This window comes from Acyrthosiphon pisum, chromosome A3, assembly GCF_005508785.2.
Source record: "Acyrthosiphon pisum isolate AL4f chromosome A3, pea_aphid_22Mar2018_4r6ur, whole genome shotgun sequence".
Classification (NCBI taxonomy): Eukaryota; Metazoa; Arthropoda; class Insecta; order Hemiptera; family Aphididae; genus Acyrthosiphon; species Acyrthosiphon pisum.
In genome coordinates this window covers 8,822,946-8,845,136 of record NC_042496.1, presented here as the reverse complement: position 1 = coordinate 8,845,136, position 22,191 = coordinate 8,822,946, and the positions used below count along the sequence as shown (strand labels likewise).

Below are 22,191 nucleotides of genomic sequence, written 5' to 3'. Positions count from 1 at the left end.
GTAATCCACATGGGTGGTACATGAAAAAATTTAAGTATTCCTGATGTATAATATGTACAAGAATCATGTTACATAGTACATACAAATATTGGTGGTCCTTTGACTTGTGTTAAGTTTACCAAAAATCCGTTACAAGCCAGTGAACATCAAATATACATGTAATTCTTCCCACTGGTGACCAGTGACCAATATTGGCCAAGTACATCAGTCATGTAGGACCGACTTAAGATTCAATTCAAACACCTCGACAAGATTCCGAGTGGGTTTTCAATATCACTTTTTCAGTAGTTACAATTAATGTAATGTCGGTTTCACTGTTTTGAAAATGTTTAACAGCAGCTGATAACACCTTGGAATCAATACAAAGTACATGACTTGTATCAACATTTTGATTCACCTAATAAAAACAAATTAGAAATATTAAAAAATATAATTGTCTCAGTTTGATGATTTATATTTTATTTTTTTCTGCATATAAACAAGAACCCCTATAAAAATATTGTTTATTTTCTATATAATGATCTGATCACAAACTCACTTGTAATGCTGAATATTCTAGTACTGGTATCAAATGAGTTTTAACACAAAAGTTTGAATAACGTAACTGAATAGTAATTGTATCTGCATTACTTTTAATTTCCATATGACATGACTCTAAGCAACGGGATAAATGTGGAGATTTGAATATTGTAATGCATGACTAAACAAATAAGATACAATGATCAGGTATTTCTTGTTTAAGCTTTTTCAATAAAGTCGTGTTAGATAAATCAAAATATACCTTGAGAGATATTTTGCATTTCAATGAATTTTCACTGTTTTGTTCGTCGTCTTCAGTAAAATAATAACTAGAGAAAAATGACGAGTCAAATGTGAACCATGCATATACGGTATGCCAACTATTGGTAGTATGCATGATTAATTGCGTTGAATTGGGCTCGATGTACAAATCTTCCCCAATGCGACACATTGTGTTCAATGCTCGCGATAAAACTGTAATTGTGAATAAAACATTATATTACTCGAATAATTGCATGTTATAAATTATAAAAGATATTATCTACTATAAATTTTAACATTAATAATACTAAACCATGTAGGTACCTATATAAATATAATAAATGTTAAATTATTTGGGGGATTTTTTTTCAGATATATTTCTGCTTAAAATGATATTGCAGTAATTTGAAAATAAAAGTAGTATTAATCATAGTTACTTTTCAAATTCTGTCTAGGTATGACACACTTCATAGTGATTAAGTCTCGTCACGGTCATCTATGTTTGGGAGCATCTCATAGTTATTTTTACAAAACTGCAACAAACAAAATATACCATCCCAAACAAAACTTGGTCGTCTTCAAACATACGCCAAATCAAGACTCATCAGAAATAACAAGCCATCGTAACTATTGATCTCTTGATGGTCGATGACAGTATGACTCTAATTAATGTCAAAACTCAAAACCTATCAAACATAAGGACGAAATTGCGGTGAAAATTTCAAAAATCAAATTATCTCAAATCACGAGTTTCAGTGTTATCTAATCACTTATCAGTAGATTCGTCTTGCCGTCACGAAATCACGACCACGATTGCCATTTTCCAGTCAAAAAGCCACGGGACTTAATTATCTACGCCCATGGAGTCGCCTGCCCATTATCAGTATCCCGTTGCGGAAAAATGACAAATTCTTATCAATTCCATCAATGTACGTCTTGTGACTTGTACAACTCATTACACATTAATTGTCATTTATACAATATAAATTTTAATTATATTTTATAGAAGTACTTACATTGAGAATATTTCATTAATTAATATTTGTCTACTGTGCGCCGTTAATCAATAGCCATTACCCATTATTGTTGGTTATTATTCCAATTTTTGAACTTCTCAAATTTCCTCAATCCCATTTTTTATAGTTAAAATTGTTATAGTTTAATTTTCACTATAATTAAAGTCATGGTCCATTTAAGTGGTAAGTTTTCGTTTAACATGCCTCATGATTCATTATTAGTCGGTCGGCTTATTATTATAATTATTTTTTTAGAAGCTCAAGAGAAACTTAAGAAGTATAGAGAAGACAACGAACGTAAGAGTAAAGAAGTGTTAGAATTATGGGATTCATCTGTCAAACATAAAATTAAGCAATTAGGAAATGATCGTAAGTGCTTTAATCAAAAATCAAAAACCTGGAAATACCTAGGACATTTATTTACATTTATTTTTATAAAATTTAAATTTAATTTGCTTTTATTTAATGCTAAACAACTAGGTAATTCAATTTATTGTATATGAGCATAATAGGTATATAGGCTTATATGTAATATTACTTATATAAAATGTACCAATACACATTTATAAAAACTTTATCTAGTATAAGAGATCGTAAAAAGTTATTTAATTTTATAGTTGAGAGATACAAATTTAAAATGCTTATAACTTGCTTCAAAATTATACTATCAAAAAAAAATTGTAGGACCCTTAATTGTATAGGTATAAAAATATTAAAAAATACTGAAAATAACAGAGAAAAAACAATTCTTCTGAACATTAATTCTCTATGTCATGTATTAATAAGACAGAGTCCATATATTCGGGTTCGATATACTCTTTATCAATCCATCAATAATAGTATATAGGTCACAGTTATTCAAACTTTATCATCCCATATTCTTTATTCCCATGGCCCCCTATGTGTCTACACAATATTTTGACGGCTCCCAAATTATTGGCAAGTTTTTAATCAACGAAAACAGTCGACAGATAAAATATGAGCAATAACAATATGACTATACTTTATTCAAAATGAGATTGTGACCCAGCGGCGACCAGTTTTTGTCAGGCGGCGATCAGGCAACGTTCCCATTACGGTGGCGTGTTGGGCACAACCCTTGTGCACAACTCGGCTGCCTGGTCACGATCTCTTTTTGATTAAGGTATGGTATTATAGAAATAAAACTTCAAATTTCCATAATTGCTATAATAGTTAAAAAATAACAATATTACCTACATTAATTTTGGTTTTCGGTTCTTTGATACGGTTCCCTTTGCTAACTACTACCGCAGTGCACAATTTGAATAACTGTAATATATATATATATTCATATAATCATGATATTCACTTAGATCATAATAAAGCATGAATTACATAACATAACCATTTCATCACCTTATTTTATTAGTTTACCATGGTATTTTTTTTTTTGCGACAATATTTTTGTATTTTATTTTAAAAATCAGAATACTTTACTAGCTTATTAAAATGTTAATGTATGAATATTAAAAATGCATAATCATAAAAATCATTTAAAGTTTAGATGAGAAGAGTAGTGGACCATATAGTTTTTTACCGTACTTTTTACATTTTACTTGACCCTTCCAAACTTAATTGTATGTTAATAAAAATTAAACTATACTTGATAGTTGATACTCATTACAAATGTTAGAAAAGTATCCTACTTTTAGTATTTTTAATATGAAATAAATTTTAATTAATATTAAGTATAGCATAAAATGAATGGTATTATACTATTATGTACTTATATCTGATCAATCAAGAAAACCAATTAATCAATGATTACCTATTTAATAAACGAATGTTATTATTTAATTTTTGACTTAATATAATATAACATGTATAAACAATTTATTTGTTTCGTTAATGATGATTAACTATGTTTTTATTAAATGACTGATCATTTGTTTTCTAACATTATAGGTTACCTAGTTTTGGAACAAGTATTAATAGCAGCATGTGATTGTAACCGTATTGATGTGGCCAAAGTATGTTTACAAATGCTTCTTAATAAATTCCCTGACAGTCTTAGAGTGCGTAGACTGGCTATAACAATACTAGAAGCCGAAGAAAAGTAATTAAACCATATTTGTGTTATAAACTTAAAAGATATTGCTTTTTAAATCAGAATCTATTTGATATTTTATTTTTCCTATATTAGTCAAATAATTGAATAAAAAACTTTTCCTACAGAAACATGTACATTTTTAAAAACTACCATTTTAATGCTTATATACACCAGAGCATTCATAGCAGAAATTAATTTTAATGTTGTGTAAATTAGATATGATGAAGCATTAGAGTCTCTTGACAAACTAATCAAAGCAGATGAAACCAATGCTCAAACAAGGAGACATAAAGTCGCAATATTAAAAGCTAAATGTCAGATAAGCGAAGCCATAAAAGAACTTGTCGAATATCTTAAAAAGTATGTACTTAATTAAAAGCTGCTATTAATTTATTTGTGGTTGTGTATTATACTATTATGTCATAATAATTTCAGGTTTATGGTAGACCAGGAAGGCTGGCAAGAATTGAGCAATTTATACTTGTTGGAAGGAGAGTATGCAAAATCTGCATATTGTATGGAAGAAATGATTCTACATAATTCTCAGAATCATTTATATCATCAACGAAATGCTGATATACGATACACACAAGTATTGAAACTTTAATTACAAATTGTAGAATTATTTTTAATTTCTTGTATAGTATGTATATTATGCAGCTAAACATACAGTGAATTTTCTATGACCAATATTCTTATATTGTTTAAATCCGTTAAGAGTTCAATCTTTAAATAAAGTAAAAATTAGAATCCCTTCTTGTATTGTATGTATATATATAAAATTAAACATTGAATTTTATTTTTCAGGGAGGTGCAGAAAATTTGGAATTAGCGCGTGCTCATTATTCGTATGCTATTCTTCTTAACCCTAACAATATCCGAGCTTTATATGGATTATACTTGGTAAGAATATATTAAAAACAGTATTTTATAATTTTACAATAGTTGAAGTGAAATCTATTATTAGATTCTAGAGAAAAATATCAACATAATATGTTTACTTTTTATAAGACAGGTTGAATACTCACCATTGACATAATTTACCTACTATTAAATTTAGGATAAAAATATAACACGATATGTAACTTTGAGTTCTTTTTTCTTTTATTTAAATTGTACACTGATTTAATGTATGTAATTATATCTTTAAAATCAGTTAATTCAAAATTCTAGTCAACATCGTCACGTGTCCAGTTTTAAGATAATGAATAATTTCATCTTTCAACTTGATAATGAGTTGGTTGACTATAATTTGACTATAACTCCACTAGTGTTAATATCACACAAAATAAATTTATCATAACAAACCAATATGAAGTGCCCTCTTCAATAGATTTAAAGTATAACAAAACAAATTCTTTTAGACTGCTCGCAGTTTGATGTCATCACAAAAAAATAATCAAACAAAAAAAAATACGTTCAAGAAAATTGCTACATTGTCATTAAAACGAGTTGAACACATGTACAGGTAGATAATATGACTCAAATTTTTAAATATTTTATAATACTTATATATAAAATTGTTTATTTCTGTTTCAGTGAGAAAAAACAATTAAATAAGAAAAATCAGCTTTATGTACTTGAGACATTAATGGGATCATTGCATTTGAGCTTAAATTAAACTAGTCTTAGATATTTGGTATAACTTTATATTTATTGTTTTTACTTCATAAACGTTTCTTTTTGGCATTTATTAAAATAATATTATGTCAAAAATTCTATATGATAATGTAAACTTTATTTGATACATTGTAATGTGTTCAGCCAATATGTTTAAAATCATTTTCAGAATTTTATTTTTGATTTCTATCAAATTGTCAGTGTAGTATTAATATTACTGTTATTTCCGTGACCAACTTCATTGTTGTTTTCACCAATTTTATCTACTACTTTATACTATATAATTATTATTTAATTTACTATTCAGAAATAATAAGAACAAATTAACTAATACATCTGGATACTAAATAGTAGTTAATAAAATTAAAATAACTCTGGTACAAATATGGTACCTACAACATTTCAATGCAACAATGAATACACTGCATTTTAGACAAGGCGTGTTTTCATCAACATTTTGTTTCAACTGCTGTACAATTTTTTGTAAATGTTCAAAAATATAACATTAACTTCAAAGAAATTAAAATATTGTGTAATTGATAAACTTACATATTTTTAAAGTTCAAATATATTTAGTAAAATAAATAAAACTGATTCAAAATGTGTTTAATTTTAGTATAATATTGTGTCACTGTTTATGTTTACCCAATACATACAGTAACAAGACCAACAGATCCTGATTATAATTGATAATACTTCATTATATTATTCAAATGTTTTAATGCAAACACTGGAATACTGAATGATTATATATTGATTTAATACAGGTTAATCGTTATTGTTTTTATGATTTGTGCTATAAGTAAATTTATGCATTTTGAATGGCTTTTGTAGCTATGTTTTTATGTTATTATTTGTATTTATGGTACCTTTTACTTATAAATTATAAATAAATAGATATTTTTCTTTGGCCAGTAAAAGCTCAATATTGCCTAGATTAATAGGTACTTAAAAATAGTTCATAAATGTACATGATTATTATTCATATATTATAGGTAAGTTTATTCAAAATTTATAATTCCTAATTGTATTATTAATCAAAAATAAATTTATTTTTAATTACCATTGACAATTATATTAGGCTATTATTAATTAAAAATGAATCCAATAAGAAATAAAATACCACTACACAACTAATAAAAAATGTTTAGGCATATATATATAAGGTGCATGTACTTACATATTATATAAACTTGACTTACCTTTGGTCCCAAGTGTACTCCAGGTACAGGAAATTATTATAAATTAACCAAAAACTAGAATAGGTATCCAGCCATGAGAGGAGTTAACAGTTTTTCATTTATATTGGATCTTTCTGATAAAGGAATTGTTAAACTGAGAACATTGCTACAAAATACTAAAGGTAGGTATTTCCACAGAACGTATTTTGAACGAAAAAACTACATAACCTATCGACATTACCTATCTCCAATTAACAATTTACATATATGTTATAAAGGTAAACAATTTATATTCAAAATACTCTATTTTTTAATTCGAAACTGATAATAGTTACGAACATTGTGTGTTAATGTTATTTAAGTATGGTTATTACTTATTACTAAGTATATGTATATTTGATGATATTATTGTGAATAAAGTAATTTATATATAGGTAAACCATTTATGTGGAACCTTGTAAAAATTGTCAATCCTTAGCTATAAAAGTATTTTGTACATTTTTCAATTTTTGACTACAAAATAATCATTACATTTTGTCAAAATTCGAACTTTAAATGCTTATAAAAAAAAATTATGCTCATGTATTTTTAATATTTTTGAATTGCTATTGTCACAATATAAGAGGAGCCTTGTATTAGATTTTCAAGCTTTTTTACCCAACAAATAACATTTTACTGACAATTATGGAAAAACAGACAATGCCTGTAAACAGCTTAAAAAGAGTCAAAATGTTTTGGTATTTCTAAAATGAAAATATAAACATTAAGTGAAATTGTCTGGTATCTACAATTACTATTTTTGAATTACAACAAAAAAACAAGAGAAATTAAGTGAGCGTCCAATCTTGTAAGAATATGAACTTCAAACGCTCATAAAAATTTAATTTGCTTGTAGACATTTTTTTGTTGATAAAGGTAGACAAACTTATGAGGAATCTTGCAATACATTTTCAAATCTTAGATTTAAATAGAACATTTTTTATGAATTTCTAACTCAATATAATTTGCACATTTTCGTGAATTTTACGTATTTTGTCAATATTTGAACTTTAAATGCTTATAAAAAAAAAGTTGTGACTGGATTCTTAATATTTTTCATCTGTCTTTGAAACAATATATTAGTTTTAAAGGTTAGGCAACATTTAGTTTTCTATTACATTTTCAAGATTTTTTACCAACAACTACAATTTTATTGACATTTATAGAATAAAAAGCTAAAAAAAATGGAAACTGAATATATCTGTAAACAGCTCAATGCCTCAAAATAAGTCAAAATATTTTAAAAATGTTATGATGAAAAAATGCTAATATAAACATTCAGTCAACATTTCATGATAATTTGTTATGGTAACACCAAAAAGTAAAAACCAAAATCAATTTTGTGAAAAATGGTTTTGCGTAAAAATTCTCGTTTTTCCTTAATTTTTCGTTTGTTTTTCACGGCACTTTTGAAAACTACTGGACTATTTTTACTTTTGACCCCCCCCCCCCCCCCCTAAGATACCAACTAGATTCACTTTCCTATCAGAAAAGATACTGTTGAAGGAAATCTAATCACTTTTACCATGATAATAATAAATAAATATGCATGCGGAAAATAAATAGATAATTTTTAATTTTTAATCTCAATCAGCCAATCACTGATGTATTTCATTGAATAAATATTTTTTTTGTAACCATATTTTTGTCTGTCTTATAAAAATTAAAATGCATATTTTACAGCTTTTTAATGCATCCAAATCCTAGCCCTGGTCAGCATAATCACCAAATAGTAAATAATAAAATCAAGTGTTGACTATCAGCGTAATCACTAAAAAGTGGATAATAAAATCAAGTGGTGACTTGTGATTACCTAAAGTAGGTTTTATGTGACTCTGGCTATCTGCGCCATGCAAATGTAGTCATCGGCTGTTTAATTTTAATATTATTATAACATGTGCACCATATGGTCGGTTTGAATTTTGCGCCAATACCGTGGTGCAGCAAAAGTGCATTTATTTGGTCACAGAATATAACAATAGTAGGATTATTTATTATTTCGTTTAGCCGGTGGGTAGCGTTAGTTGCAACAGCTGATAAAAATAAAACAAAAACAATGTTGCCAGAAAAAAGAATTTTGTGCGCCTCCGCCACCGGTCACACTGCACGGCGATCGGCCCGATGCCATTGGCTCATCCGCGTACGCACCGCATAATGAATTTCCGTAACGCGCGATTTAACGAGAAAAAATTTTTTTTTTCCCCTCGTGGTTTTTTGTTTTCCCTCACCACCACCAATGTTAATAAAAACTGGAAACAAAATATTATATACAAGATACATAATATACATCATACTATCATACACCGTTTCTCATTCTTCAATTCTCAATTTCTCAACATTCCCCGGCAGTTGTTCACTATTTAATGCGAATCTTATATTTCGCACCGTATTTTAATATAAGCGACACGCACGCTGCGACGACAGGGCAGGGGGTACAAAAAAATATTATACATTTTTATCGATAAGACCAAAAATAATTTTCATCGTGCCCCGTCCCCGAAGCGCGCTGATACGAACCGGCAGCAGCCCCGGAGAACACCTTTTGGCCGCGGACGTCGTTTATCATTTGTGTCGGCGTTCGCCGGTCGCGATTACTCAGATTAGCAGCAGATTTGTACCTAGTACTTAGTAGCGACTAGCAATACGAGTCGTATTACACGACAGTCGCTAAACCGACCGACGTACGGTCACTTGACAGCAGTCAGAATTTTAGAGTCGCCGAGTTTTGACTCTCAAAGAGAATAATATAAAGGAGTAAAGGACAGGAGTACAGGACTATTATAGAGGAGCAGCAAAACCTCTTATTCCTCCCTTCCCCCCCATTCATCGTCGTTATTCGTTACCACCGCGCCGCCGTTGCGCGCGCGTCCCCGATAACACTCGTCGCGTACGCACGCACGCACTCACTCACTCGCCGACCGAACGAAGAGCAGCGGATAATAATATTGTACAGTGTAAAAAACGCCGAAAATCCCCGCGTATCGTTATTATACACACGCACGCACGGAACGTAACGCGTTTTCGGTTAATTATATTATTAATTTTATACCCATTTGTATCGATATATTGTTATTTTTTTTTTTTTTTATTATTTTAATAATATTATTATTGCTGTTCGCCGCGACGCCGCCGAAGCCGTATCGCACGCACGCACGGGCGCCGCCTTACCGCACGTACGTTTCGTAGTCGTGGTCACGTCTGTCGTCACTCGCCGCATACGCGCACCGCCGAATCCGCCACCAACGGCACGCCGAGAACGCCTCATCGCTGCTCCGACACCGACACCGCTGCCGCCATATACCGCGCACCACCCAGACACGCGACGACGAGACATCAGCAACGCCACGCACCCGCGCACACACACCCGGCACAGCAATGGACGATCTTAAGGTCGAGGTGCTCTTCGAGAACGGCGCCTATTACGAGGTGAGCTCGCGTTGGGTATGGATAGGGACGGCTGCCGCCATAGCGTCTACCGTCGTCGCGCCCGTGTGCGATTTTAATAGGTTATGGTCGCGGACGCCGCCGGTTTTCCCCGTCGAGTTTGCGGCGTGCGACCGGGTCTCCAGACGAAACACGCCCGTAACCCCCTCCGGCCCTGTTCGAACAAGTCTTTTTGTCCACATTTTGAAAGCTCTCCTTCTCCTTGTTTGAGGTTATTTTGGAGTGTTATTCAAATTTTTAGTAAATTTTCACCCCCTCACCCCTCCCCCCACAATACTAGGCTCTTTCTGCATGATTTCTTACCCTGTCATAGTGATTGAACGTCCAACGATTGATTGTAAACGGCTGACCAGCCGAAAGATGTACTGTGATCGACTTTATTTCATTCTTCTACAATACGCTGTTTTCACTGCCTCGTCATTACGTTCTATTGCGTATGTACTTACAATTTGGTCCTTAAACGTTAATTCAGTGACACCTTTATTTTAATTTTCCTTGTGTTGAACAAGTTTAACTACCTACCTATCAATCATTTGGAAATAAATGGTTATTTGTTATGCTATCATTTTTATCTATTCAAATAAATTAGTGCATACTAATTAAGCACCTACACCTGAACGTGAAAAAAATTTAGTTATTGATTGCCGGTTTTAAACAAAAAATATACTAATTAAGTCGTAGGATTCGGTAGGAATTTTGAGTAAAATATGAAATCATCTGTATTATTAGAATATACACCAAGCTTATCTCATACGTTTTTGCTAGTACCCATAATAAGTTTAATTTAATCATCACCTATATTTATTTATAAGCCGTAACAACTGAATATTGTACTTAAAAAATTATGCACATTAATTACATTTTACAAAACATACAATAGAAAAAAACATTTTTAATCATTCGTGTAGGTTCCTTGAATTTTTTGTTACAGTCCTATATCTGTAAAAATGGGAAGGAAGATGTTTTATATATACCTAAGTTGAGACAGGACTCAATTAAAACTTTAAAACTATCTGAGACTCTTTTTGTTCTAAAAGATTTTATTGAGACTCAGTACGTATGCAGCCGAATAAATCAGTTGATTCAGTTCCATCATGTGTTTGGGTGTTTATCTGCAACATATTTCTGAAGTTCTTAGTGGTCATGATTAACCAAGCTTTGATAAAAATCATTTTTCAAATTTGGTTGTTTACATTGTTTTTAAATTTAATATCCCTATAGCTACAAATATAAGTAACATATTTAACTTGATGGTGGCAAACTCGATTTCTTTTAATGTACCTACATACAATATTTTAAAGATCTTTTTATACAACTAAAATAGGTATGCTAGTAGATTTATTTATCCATATTTTTCACCAAAGCTTAATTATACTAAGCTCTTGTAAGTTTATAAAATAATTTTTTTATTGTCCCGAAATATAGGATAATAATCAATGTAAGTACCTACCTACTTGTAATACACGTAACCACATAATACCTACACTTTCTGTTCAGCATTTAATGTCACAAGTATGGTAAGAATTTCATGAGAATAGTATGATATGCCCTCGGATATGCCTAACATTTTTGCTACACACACGTCATGATGATCTATAGTGATATATTATATTTTACCTGCTACTATTGAAAAATTTTAAGATCTGTATATTCCTACTATTTTGTATGTAGGTACCTATCTATTTAAGATCACTTTTAAGATTACTTAATCTATGAAAATGATAAATAACTTGGAAGAATTAATTTTATTTATTTATTTTAGGGTTTTGTTACGGGTGTAATGGAAAATGAAGTTCTTGTTTCTTTCCCTAATGAGTGAGTATCTTTTATCTATTTATAATAATACCTTTTTTTAAGCATTTTAATCAAAATTACAAGTGTACATTAAAAACCTTTGTTTGTTTTTTACTATGAATGATTTGTATTTCAAGAGTAAGATTAGCTCGGGAACTTGCTTTAAAAAAATCATATCTTAAGTATAAAGTCAGGTTTTATATTAAATTATTCAGTTATATCAAGATTATTTTATTAGACTTTTTAGATACTGGTAGATTTAAGTAAATGTTCTTACATCTAGTTGCATAATACATTGATTAAATTAATAATTTGCTGAAATTCAACAGACCGAACATGGGTCACTAAATCATATTTAAGGAATCATTGGCTCACTATTGAATGCATGATTAACTGTTCAGTGATTGTTCGTGCATCCAGGGATTAATCTCATTATTTTTATTTTAGTTGTCACTAAATGTCCAGTAGCTTAACTATCAATATATTATAAATGTTATAAATGTATATTCTAATTTTAGAACAGTACCTATAGTTTACAATAAATTCTTTGAACAATTAATTAACTAAAATGTAAACAAATAGGTATGTAGTTTGTTACTACCTATCTTATATTTCAAAAATTTGTCTTCTTACAAGTTAAATTTTGTTACAAGATCTTACACCAGTCTTCAACCTTTTTGACTAATAAATTAAATAACTACCTTAATGTGATTGGAAAAACTTTTTTTTATTTGAGATTTTTATTCTATAATAATATGCTGTAAATGAGAAAAATAAGTGTTAACGAGACAACAGGGTTTCAACGTTGTTTTGTGCTGTCACGTCTAAGGGACAGAGTAGTCAAATAATTACTAGTTATACTTACTATATTTCTAAGATATACCTATTATATTTAATTTAATTTGTATAACCTCTATTCTTACTAAAACTAAACAGGTTGTGTTAAATATGCACTTACTGAATACTTATTTGCTCTAAAATTAGTTGGTAATTTATTTATTTTAACAACTTAAATATTTGTTAATATTAAATAATAAAAAGTATTTTTTTTTTTTTTTACTTGTTTTCTAATTTAACACTTGTTGATTGCTTTTTAATTGTTGAATTTGATTGATAAATAAATAACACATTTTTCATTTTTTCTTCAAATTAAATATGACTGCAGATTTAATGAAAATTTATAGAAAAAAATTAAGTTATACAGTGAAAAAAATAAATAAACTAATAAGTGTTCTTGTAAATATTGATAATTTATGGAAATTCTTATTATAAGTTTTTTTCCCAGATTTTCGTTGATCATATTAAAACATCAAATTATTAGTACCTTACTAAATAATAATACCTACATCATTTATAATTTTTAGTTGGTATCCTGAAACTAAATTCAACTGTGACAATGTTCGTCTCCCTTTGTCAGATGAACAATGTAGTACAGAGTTTAATGATAATCAAGAAATAGAAGTAAAATCAGTCAGAGAACCTCATCCTTGTTATGGATGGGTAAAAGCAGTGATAAAAATTATCAGTGGTAACCCACCATCCCAGTTTGTTGTCCAATATTTCAACTCAACAGTTACAGAAATAGTCTCTCCTGATCGAGTCAGATGCAGTAACATAAATTCTCACATTAATGGCGATACATTTTATAAGTTCGATATTGAAGTACCTGAAGATGTTAGAGAATCGTATGTACAACAAAAATAATTTTATAATGAGTTTTAATAGTTAAAATTAAATACAGCTACAAATATATTTATAATAATAACTGTGTTTAATCTTTTAGTGCTAAAATAGATGGTATCCACAAAGATCTGCAGAAAGCAATTGGCGCATCTCTAGTGTTATATAATGCTGATCAATCAGTATTGAGTGTTATATCTCGTTCACCATTGACCAGTAAAAGAGCATTGATGTTAGCTGATATGCACTTCAGAAACCTGAACCAAAAGGTTATGTTGCTTAAGAAGACTGAAGAGTTAGCCAGGCAACTGGAAAGTTCCAAGCTACAGATAACATCATCATCTTATACTGATGAATTTAATGTACGTGATGACCTTATGGGTTTGGCTATTGGTGCTCATGGCACTAATATCCAACAAGCTCGCAGGGTTGACGGTATTACAAATATTGAATTAGATGAACATACTGGCGTTTTTAAAATTTATGGAGAAGTAAGTTAGTTTTATAGTACTTTAATAAAAATATCTAATAATCTTGTTTTTAGAATAAAGACGCTGTAATGAAAGCTCGAGGAATTTTAGAGTATAGAGAAGAATTTCTTCAAGTTCCAAGAGATTTCATTGGAAAAGTGATTGGTAAAAATGGTAGAAACATCCAAGATATTGTCGACAAGAGCGGAGTGGTGAGTTATTTTATTTATACTTGTATTATTTTTATAATCGGTAATTTGGAAGGCCCAATATTTATTGCATTTATAACTTTTTCTTTTACTTAAACACAGTGCTCCTATACAGACATTTTATTTATTGACTTTAAGACATTGGAAACATTTTGAATTATTAGAAATTGTACACGAAACATTGCTTCTTGTTGAAGACTCCTATAATTTTTATTTTAGTATTCATTATTTTTCTTATCATTGGTATTTGTAGGGTGTAATAAAAAAAAACATTCAATAAATTATATTAGGAATACTGTACGATTATTTTAATGGTTTTATTGTCAGTTGGTATCAGGGACTTGAACCGTACCGAAATTGACCGGTTTTGGACAGAAATCTTTTGAAAATCTTGGGACCGAAACCCTTAAATACATTTTTTTAGGAACCAAAACCTATGTTTTGATGTTAGAGGTTTTTACGGTTTTTTCGGTTCTAACATCCAATAGATACTTAATCTATGGTGTAAGTAGGTAATAACTAATTATTAGTAATAATAAATAATTATAGAATTGTAGACCTATAAAATTTTATCAATGCTAAGAAATAAGAATATTATTATGTGTACAAGTACAACAGAATTGTCATAAAAGAAATACCAAAAATCCAAATTCTAATTTGCATGTAATCGATATCAATATTATTATTGAATCGCAATTCGCAATAGCTGATGTAGAATTTCTGAAAATAATAGCAATTTAGACGTGTATAAGTGATTCAGAATTCAGAGTAAGTTGTCATATAAATTATAAATTATAATTGTTACCTTACTAATATGCCTACATTTATAATATTAAATACCTAAACCTAATGCAAGTATTGTTAACTCTTTACTCTATACTATGCTCTGTACGACAATTCTACTGTACCTACTACTGAACTGTTTTTCTGTCTTCATTAGCGCGGTATAAATTATATTGTTTAAATTTATATTTTTATATATAAGTTATAAATTATTATATCGCCCAGGTGTGTTAAATTCATTCTTATTTTTTTTTTTTAATAATAATTTTTTATTTATTTTAATTTATTATTTTATAATAATTCATTTTTTTATAATATTACTTAAATTCTGAAATAGTTACACTTAATTACAAATACCTGTCACTAAAAAGAGGCTATTAATATTATGTTCATTTTTTCGTATAGTACTTTTGAAAAAAAAAATCAAATAATAAGGGTTAAAACCGGTTTTAATAACCAGAACCGGTACTGAAATTTTGGGTTTATGAGAACCCAAACCGATAAAATCATAAAGGTTCCAGTCCCTGGTTGGTATACCTACTATACTAGTTTAGTATAGTTGTTTATTCTAACTTTGACATTAAAAAAATATATTATATATTTTTTAAATAGAAATATTTAATTTTTAGATGATTGTTTATTATCATTAGTATTTAAATTTAAACAGTTATATTTTTTCTTATTATTGTAGATCAGAGTAAAAATTGAAGGTGATAATGAGCCACAACCTACCATTCCTCGTGAAGAGGGTCAAGTTCCTTTTGTGTTTGTTGGCACGGTAGAAAGCATATCTAATGCTAAAGTTCTACTAGAATATCATTTAGAACACCTTAAAGTATTTATTTAATCTGTTAATTCTAGAATTTTTTTAAACTAATGAGAAACTTTTATATTTAGGAACTTGAACAAATTAGGCAAGAAAAAATGGGAATGGAGCAAGAGTTACGTAGTATTCACAGTACTGGACCAGCTTCTTACCAACATCCCTTGGTTCAAAATTATACGATGCAAAGGCGAAATGACCGGTAAAATAGTACAATTAAATGAATTATATTTGCTGGCTTGCAAAAAATAAAAAATTTTAAGTACTCGACTGTATTTATAAAAAGTTAGATATAGCCATATAGTAGAGGGGATATTTAGCCTATGCTCAAAACACACCTAAACTCTCATGTATTATTGAAGTATAAATGTTAAATATCCTTTGCACACATAATTTATTGGTGCTTAAACTAACCTTTTTATATTGGCTTAATGTATTCATAACAATATTAAAAGCAGGCAATTTTTAAAAGTTTATTTGCATACAATATAAATATAATTGAAATAAATTGACCATCATTTTCATAATTAAATATATGAACTCTTTCAAATTAAAATTAATTAAATATAATATTTTCTAGCAAAAACAATTTAAACATTATTGATTAAGTAAGAATTGTATTTTCAAATTTTAAGTTAACTACAACTAAAAATATTCAGATTGATATAAGTAGAGCTAATTGACTAAAACATTACTTTTTTTTTTATATAATAAGTATATAATAAGTTGCAATATTAGGTGGAATCCAAAGTATATATAATTTTTAAATAAGCTATTATTGATGCTAAAGTTTTTCAAGTATGTTTCAGCTTAGGTTTGTTATCTGAATAAATATTTTGAAATATAATGTGTTACTGTGTTAGTTCATCTAAATTGTTTTTCCTGTTGAACCCACCAAATGAAATACAAAATATTACAATTTTAAATTATTGGTGATCAAGCTGTTAGTTTGTACATATTACTTCTCCATAACAATCCCTTAATATCAGACTATAATCTAAGTAAATAATAAACTAAAAGCCGTTTAAAATATTTTTTTCTGACAATTCAATATTGAATAAAATAGATTTTCATTATATTGTAGTAGGTACATTTAACAATCTTGTTTGCTGCATTAGTAATTTTTAAGGATTTCATAAACATAAAATAATGTATTCAAAACTTTTTGTGCAATTTTCACAATTTAATTACTGACGTCAATTGTGCAAAAACTGATTTTAGTCATCTGTTAAATATTTAACTATAACTATTTATTATTTGTTTTTATTTGTACAGTAACTTTAATGCTGACAGCGAAAATATGAATAATGGCCTGGGTAACTCTATGGGAAGAGGAAGTAACAGACCTAGAGGTACCTCGGGCCGTGGTCGAGGTGCAAGACATGATTTTTATACCAATAGTAAGAATTTTTTTTTTTGTAGACTTTATAAAGTACAGTATTTATAAATAAATATTATTTTTTTTTTAGGTGGTAGTAGTAGAAACCAACATCCAGATGGAGTTGATGATAGACTTCCACCACCTCCCCAACGTACAAATCAATACCAGTATAACCGATCAAGTGGTCAGGGAAACAACTTATCAAGAGAACGTCGTGGTGGTAGTAGTAATTCAGCTCCCAGAGGTTCCAGAGGTGGTGGAAACAGGAGAATGGATGAAAGAAGAAGAACTGCTGATGATGAGAATACAATTCTTGATAACGCTCAAGACAGTGGTGATAGAGGTAATAAACTAAGTTGTTAATAATTTTTTGTGCTTTTGTTTGTTTGTTTGTTTTTTTTTTTTTTGTTTTTGAATGATGTTTTTCAAATTGTTGCTTGATCAATTCAAAAAATAATAATAATGATAATGAGTATAGTATGTTATTAGAATAAGGCTTTGGAAAAAACAGTAGATTTAGATTGCTTTAATTTTATTATTTAGCACTTTTTTGGCAATATTTTATTAATACACATACATTTAATTTAAACTAGGTATGAGTCCAGTGTAACACAATTTAAATTTTTAAATAAATTGTCATCATTTTTAAAATACCATTTGTGCTTAATATTTTATGGGATTAAAAGCTTTAAAATGGTTGAGACTAAACATATTATAATAAATTAATTTGTTTTAATAATTGTGACTAAAGTTCTAACCTAAATCTCAAATTATCAATTGATTTTTTTAGATTTGTGATTTTGAAAAATATTTTTAACTGACATAAATTTTAACACAAATATCTTGGACATTGCTATAGCCATTTAGGTAATACAAAATAATACTATAAACATTCATTAACTTCAGTTAACACTATAATTTGCTATTATGGGGAGTCTTAAAAATACTAATATTATTATTGATATTATAATAAATGTATTTATAGAATTTAAAAATGTAATTAAACTATTAAATCGTCCTACAAAGCCATGCTACTAAAAACTAGAATGAAATAATTATTTGAACTTTTTTTTTTTTTAAATATTTAAATATTTATTTTTGTGAAGTATCCTAATGTTACATTAGTTATCATATTCATAATGTTTCAACATTTTTTTTTCTTTTGTTATGTTCTGTTTAAGTTTCTAACATTAAAATCAGACACCACATCTTTCATACATGTTATAAATTATAAGCCTTCAATATTTCACTTTATTTTGATTGTATATTCTGGAAAATTAATGATGGAAGTCAGTCGATATTGAGTGATTTCATAGTGCTATTTCTTGTTTCACATTTTAAGTACTATTCAATATTCATATTATAATACTACTTATTATGGAACTCATTAATTGTAAAAATGTTCACACTCGAATAAATCTGTAGTTGACACTGTAAAAAAAATAGGTTTATAATATGATCCATTCTGAAGTAGTGTGCTAATTTTTGTGTTAATTTATATTCTAAGATTTTAACTTAAGATTAACATTGGTATTATAACTTAAATTTAACTACTTATAAAAATTATTCTTCCATAGGTAAAATATTAAGTGCTGAAAAGTTCCTAAATGAAAATAATTAATATTTCTTTTATTTTTATCGGTTTTGAATTAATATTTTTATTTAATATTATTATTTTTTCTTATCGTTTTTTTTTTCTCTTATTTTATTTTATTTTGCGCTAGAGTCTGTATCTAGTGTGGACGCGCAAGCACCGAAGTCAAAAAGCAGTCAAAAACGAAGAAATCGCGCCATAGCTGCTGCTCAAGGTGAACCATCAATCAATTCTAATCCCATTGGTAGTAATAGTGACAATGCTAATGACTGTAAGTAATGCATAACTAAAAAAAAAGCTTGTAAATAATAAAAGCACGGATAGAAGTTTGTGTTACAAGGATTAAAAAAAAAAAAGAAACAATGTTTTTTGGAAAGACCCAGTGATTATGATGCAGGAATACCACATTAAATTTGTCGTTATTAAATAAATAGATTAGCTACATATTTGTATTTTAATAGCAACTGTATATTTATATAGTACCCAATGTAATATGGTAATTACGTTGTTGAGCAATACCTTTATTTTGCATGTTTTTCATTAGTATATTAACATTGAACATAATATGTATTAATATTTTAATAATATTACTTAGATAACCAAACCTATGAACAAAAGCACATTAATCATAGAATAGTATAATTAGACATAAATTTGTTTGCTTATAGATACTTATAGATACATTTTAGAAATTTAATTACACTAACATATTAACATATTATAAATTATACATTGCTAAATTAACTACTGCAGTTATTTTAAACTATGCTCTATATAACAGTGGTTCTCAACCAGTGTGCCACAAACTGTCTTTAAATGTCCTGTAAAATTATTGAAAATATAAAGCATTTATAATACATATTATAGTATTTGGTTGCTTTTATAAAACACTTAGGGGTGCCATGAATATAAAAATGTTGAGAACCACTATTTGTATAGAATAAGAGTACAGTACTTTTGAGCACGTTAAACAAGGTCCCAAACAATGTAATGCCCTCGAGCCATGGCAAGCCTCTTTAGAATATTGGCAGCCATGATCATCTGTGGCGCTCGGTATAAATTATTAATGTGGGTTGAGCATGCGCAAATTCGATAGATTTCCTGGTGTACTCTTATTCTAGATTGCATTTAGCTATAGTTGATTATTGACATGTTTCTGAACTAATGATATGTTGATCGTTTAGGGACGTATGACTTCAGTAATGACAATAAAAGTGAACCAATCAGCACGTCTCAGACTACCAACAATGGAAGTACTAATAATGGTAATGCAAACAACGGAAACACCAAACCAGCTAAAACTCAAAAGTCCAAAGGTCAACAGAACAAGTCTCCTGCAAAGAACAAGTCCAACAGCACCACAACATCAGCAGCTAATGGACAGCAAGTCATAGTAAATGGCTCATCATCTGCACCTGATGCCGATTCTGCCTAAGTTTTAAACCTACTATTATAACATCTAAAAGAAACATAAAGATAATATTTTGTTTCTAAAAAAAAATCATTTCTTGTGGTACAAAGATTTCAAACCACAAATATTTTATTTAAAATATTTATAAAATAATAATAATAATTAACAACAAAAGATAGCATCTTAAAAATGTGTGGGAATTAATGTAATTGTATTAGAATTCTTTTCTGCACTTATAGATATTTATATTTTTTATTTTCTCAATGTAAAAATAGTCATGTTAAATACAAAAAAAAAAAGATATATTTGAAATCTGCTTTCTTAATGCATGACACAACAATATACTCATACTTATATACATAAATATATAAATGGAACAACAAATTAGGTTTTTTTCCTAGAAGACCTCAATATTGAGATTTATTAAGTGTTAGCAAAAATTTAAATATCTATCACGTTTGTCAGCAAGCAAACGGGCTTAACAGATTATTTCTAACTAATTAAAATTAAAAAAAAAAAAAAATCATTATTTATTTATATATAATTTTTTCTATTAACAGTGTGTTCTATATGGTTTTGTTTGAAATTTTAATTTCAAATAAAAATTTTCACAAAACAAATTTTTAAAAAATATATTCATTACTATATCCTTAATATTCGTAGACATTTTATAAAATACAATTTTCTTAAATAAAAATTTAAAAAATGTAATATTATTTTGAAAAAGAATTCAATATATACTTTTTTTTATTGTTAGTATTATGCAATATAATAATACAACAATAATAATTATTATTATAATGAATTTAATTTATACTTAAAACAAAAATATAGTGAATTAGATTTGTTACATGGCAGTAATTGACGGTCACAATGTCAAAATCGTGTACGTAAAACAAATAAAACGTTAAAAGTAAAACACGAAAAAAACTCCAATAAAATGATCTTTAAACAAATAGTTTTTTTCACTCATACTATGCAAATATGCATTTATTTTTTGCGTACACTATTAAACAAATCCAATACATTTGGCTTTGTTTATTATTATAGGTACTTATTTATTTATTATTTTTAAAACTAATATTAGTAGTTCTATAATGATTTAATTAATAATTATGTTGATAGCATTTTTTTTAATGTATGAATTAATAGGGTGTGCAGTCCAAATAAAATTGGTCATTAGGCTACAATTTATTCAATCGTAGTACACGGTTAACGTCATGTCTGTACTAAATTTTGTCAAAGTCGTTGTAACGGAGGGACGACAATTTAATTGTGTCTTATTAATATGTAAAACTTATCTGCGAGTAGAAGATCACTCATTATGTCTTAAATGTCTAATTATTATGTCTCACTAAGTGAATGATTCGAGTAATTTTGGCACCTTGTTTAGTGGATTCTGCTGCAATCGTCCAGCATTATATATTGTGACTTTTTCATTGATGTATACATAATATATAAATATATATATTATATATAATATTATTACGATCATTATAAATTATACATGCCTATCTCTTATATAAATGTTTATAAATGTATTAATATATTATACGTGTATACTATATATTATATACATATAATTATATAAGATATTAAAGGTAATATACATCCTCATAATATACTATTAGTTATATAGTATAATCTACTGAAATACATTATTATAATTTTTTTTTGCATAATAAATAAATTGTACATTTTTGAAATAATTTATATTATATTTTCTTGTTTTATTTTATCATTACCTCTACTCCTCTGTGCTCGTATTATATTATTAATGATTTATCTGGTGTGTACGTCCCCAACTGAGCAATAAGTAGCCATACATATTTTAAGAATGCAGTCTTGAGTCAAGTACAAGTGGTCAGCCACTGGCTGTTTACCATGATTTTGAA

The 22,191-nt window shown here is 28.3% G+C and overlaps 3 protein-coding genes across 5 annotated transcripts in view; 2 read left to right on the top strand and 1 right to left on the bottom strand.

The window, feature by feature from the left end:
• Positions 1 to 1,681, bottom strand: part of LOC100160840 (cell cycle checkpoint control protein RAD9A) — a 3,187-nt gene extending 1,506 nt beyond the window's left edge. The window contains exons 1-4 of the mRNA XM_001952816.4: positions 1,218 to 1,681; positions 782 to 993; positions 539 to 700; positions 244 to 397 (exon numbers count right to left, since the gene is read on the bottom strand). Coding sequence (XP_001952851.1) covers positions 244 to 397; positions 539 to 700; positions 782 to 993; positions 1,218 to 1,251 — 562 coding nt within the window. The 5' untranslated portion in view covers positions 1,252 to 1,681. The remainder of the gene's footprint in view (positions 1 to 243; positions 398 to 538; positions 701 to 781; positions 994 to 1,217) is intronic.
• A 39-nt stretch (positions 1,682 to 1,720) lies between these two features.
• Ttc35 (tetratricopeptide repeat domain 35) lies at positions 1,721 to 6,088 on the top strand. Its single transcript, NM_001163234.1, is given in 8 exon segments — positions 1,721 to 1,979; positions 2,052 to 2,165; positions 3,723 to 3,873; positions 4,084 to 4,227; positions 4,303 to 4,459; positions 4,675 to 4,770; positions 5,232 to 5,335; positions 5,407 to 6,088. Coding segments are annotated over 8 exon segments (864 nt in total). The 5' UTR covers positions 1,721 to 1,963; the 3' UTR covers positions 5,489 to 6,088.
• A 3,218-nt stretch (positions 6,089 to 9,306) lies between these two features.
• LOC100158768 (fragile X mental retardation syndrome-related protein 1-like) lies at positions 9,307 to 20,831 on the top strand. Of its 3 annotated transcripts, none has more exons than NM_001185109.1 (11): positions 9,307 to 10,133; positions 11,914 to 11,966; positions 13,310 to 13,630; positions 13,729 to 14,116; positions 14,170 to 14,307; positions 15,779 to 15,922; positions 15,985 to 16,112; positions 17,186 to 17,310; positions 17,380 to 17,634; positions 19,016 to 19,156; positions 20,070 to 20,819. In NM_001185109.1, the coding sequence occupies exons 1-11, from the start codon at positions 10,083 to 10,085 to the stop codon at positions 20,318 to 20,320; spliced, it is 1,995 nt and encodes a 664-aa protein (NP_001172038.1). In that variant the 5' UTR covers positions 9,307 to 10,082; the 3' UTR covers positions 20,321 to 20,819. The 3 variants fall into 3 exon arrangements, with proteins under 3 accessions (NP_001172038.1, XP_008182085.1, XP_008182086.1); XM_008183863.3 differs by having other exon boundaries at positions 9,312 to 10,133; positions 19,016 to 19,099; positions 20,070 to 20,831; XM_008183864.3 differs by lacking the exon at positions 19,016 to 19,156 and having other exon boundaries at positions 9,312 to 10,133; positions 20,070 to 20,831.
• The last annotated feature ends 1,360 nt before the right edge of the window (positions 20,832 to 22,191 follow it).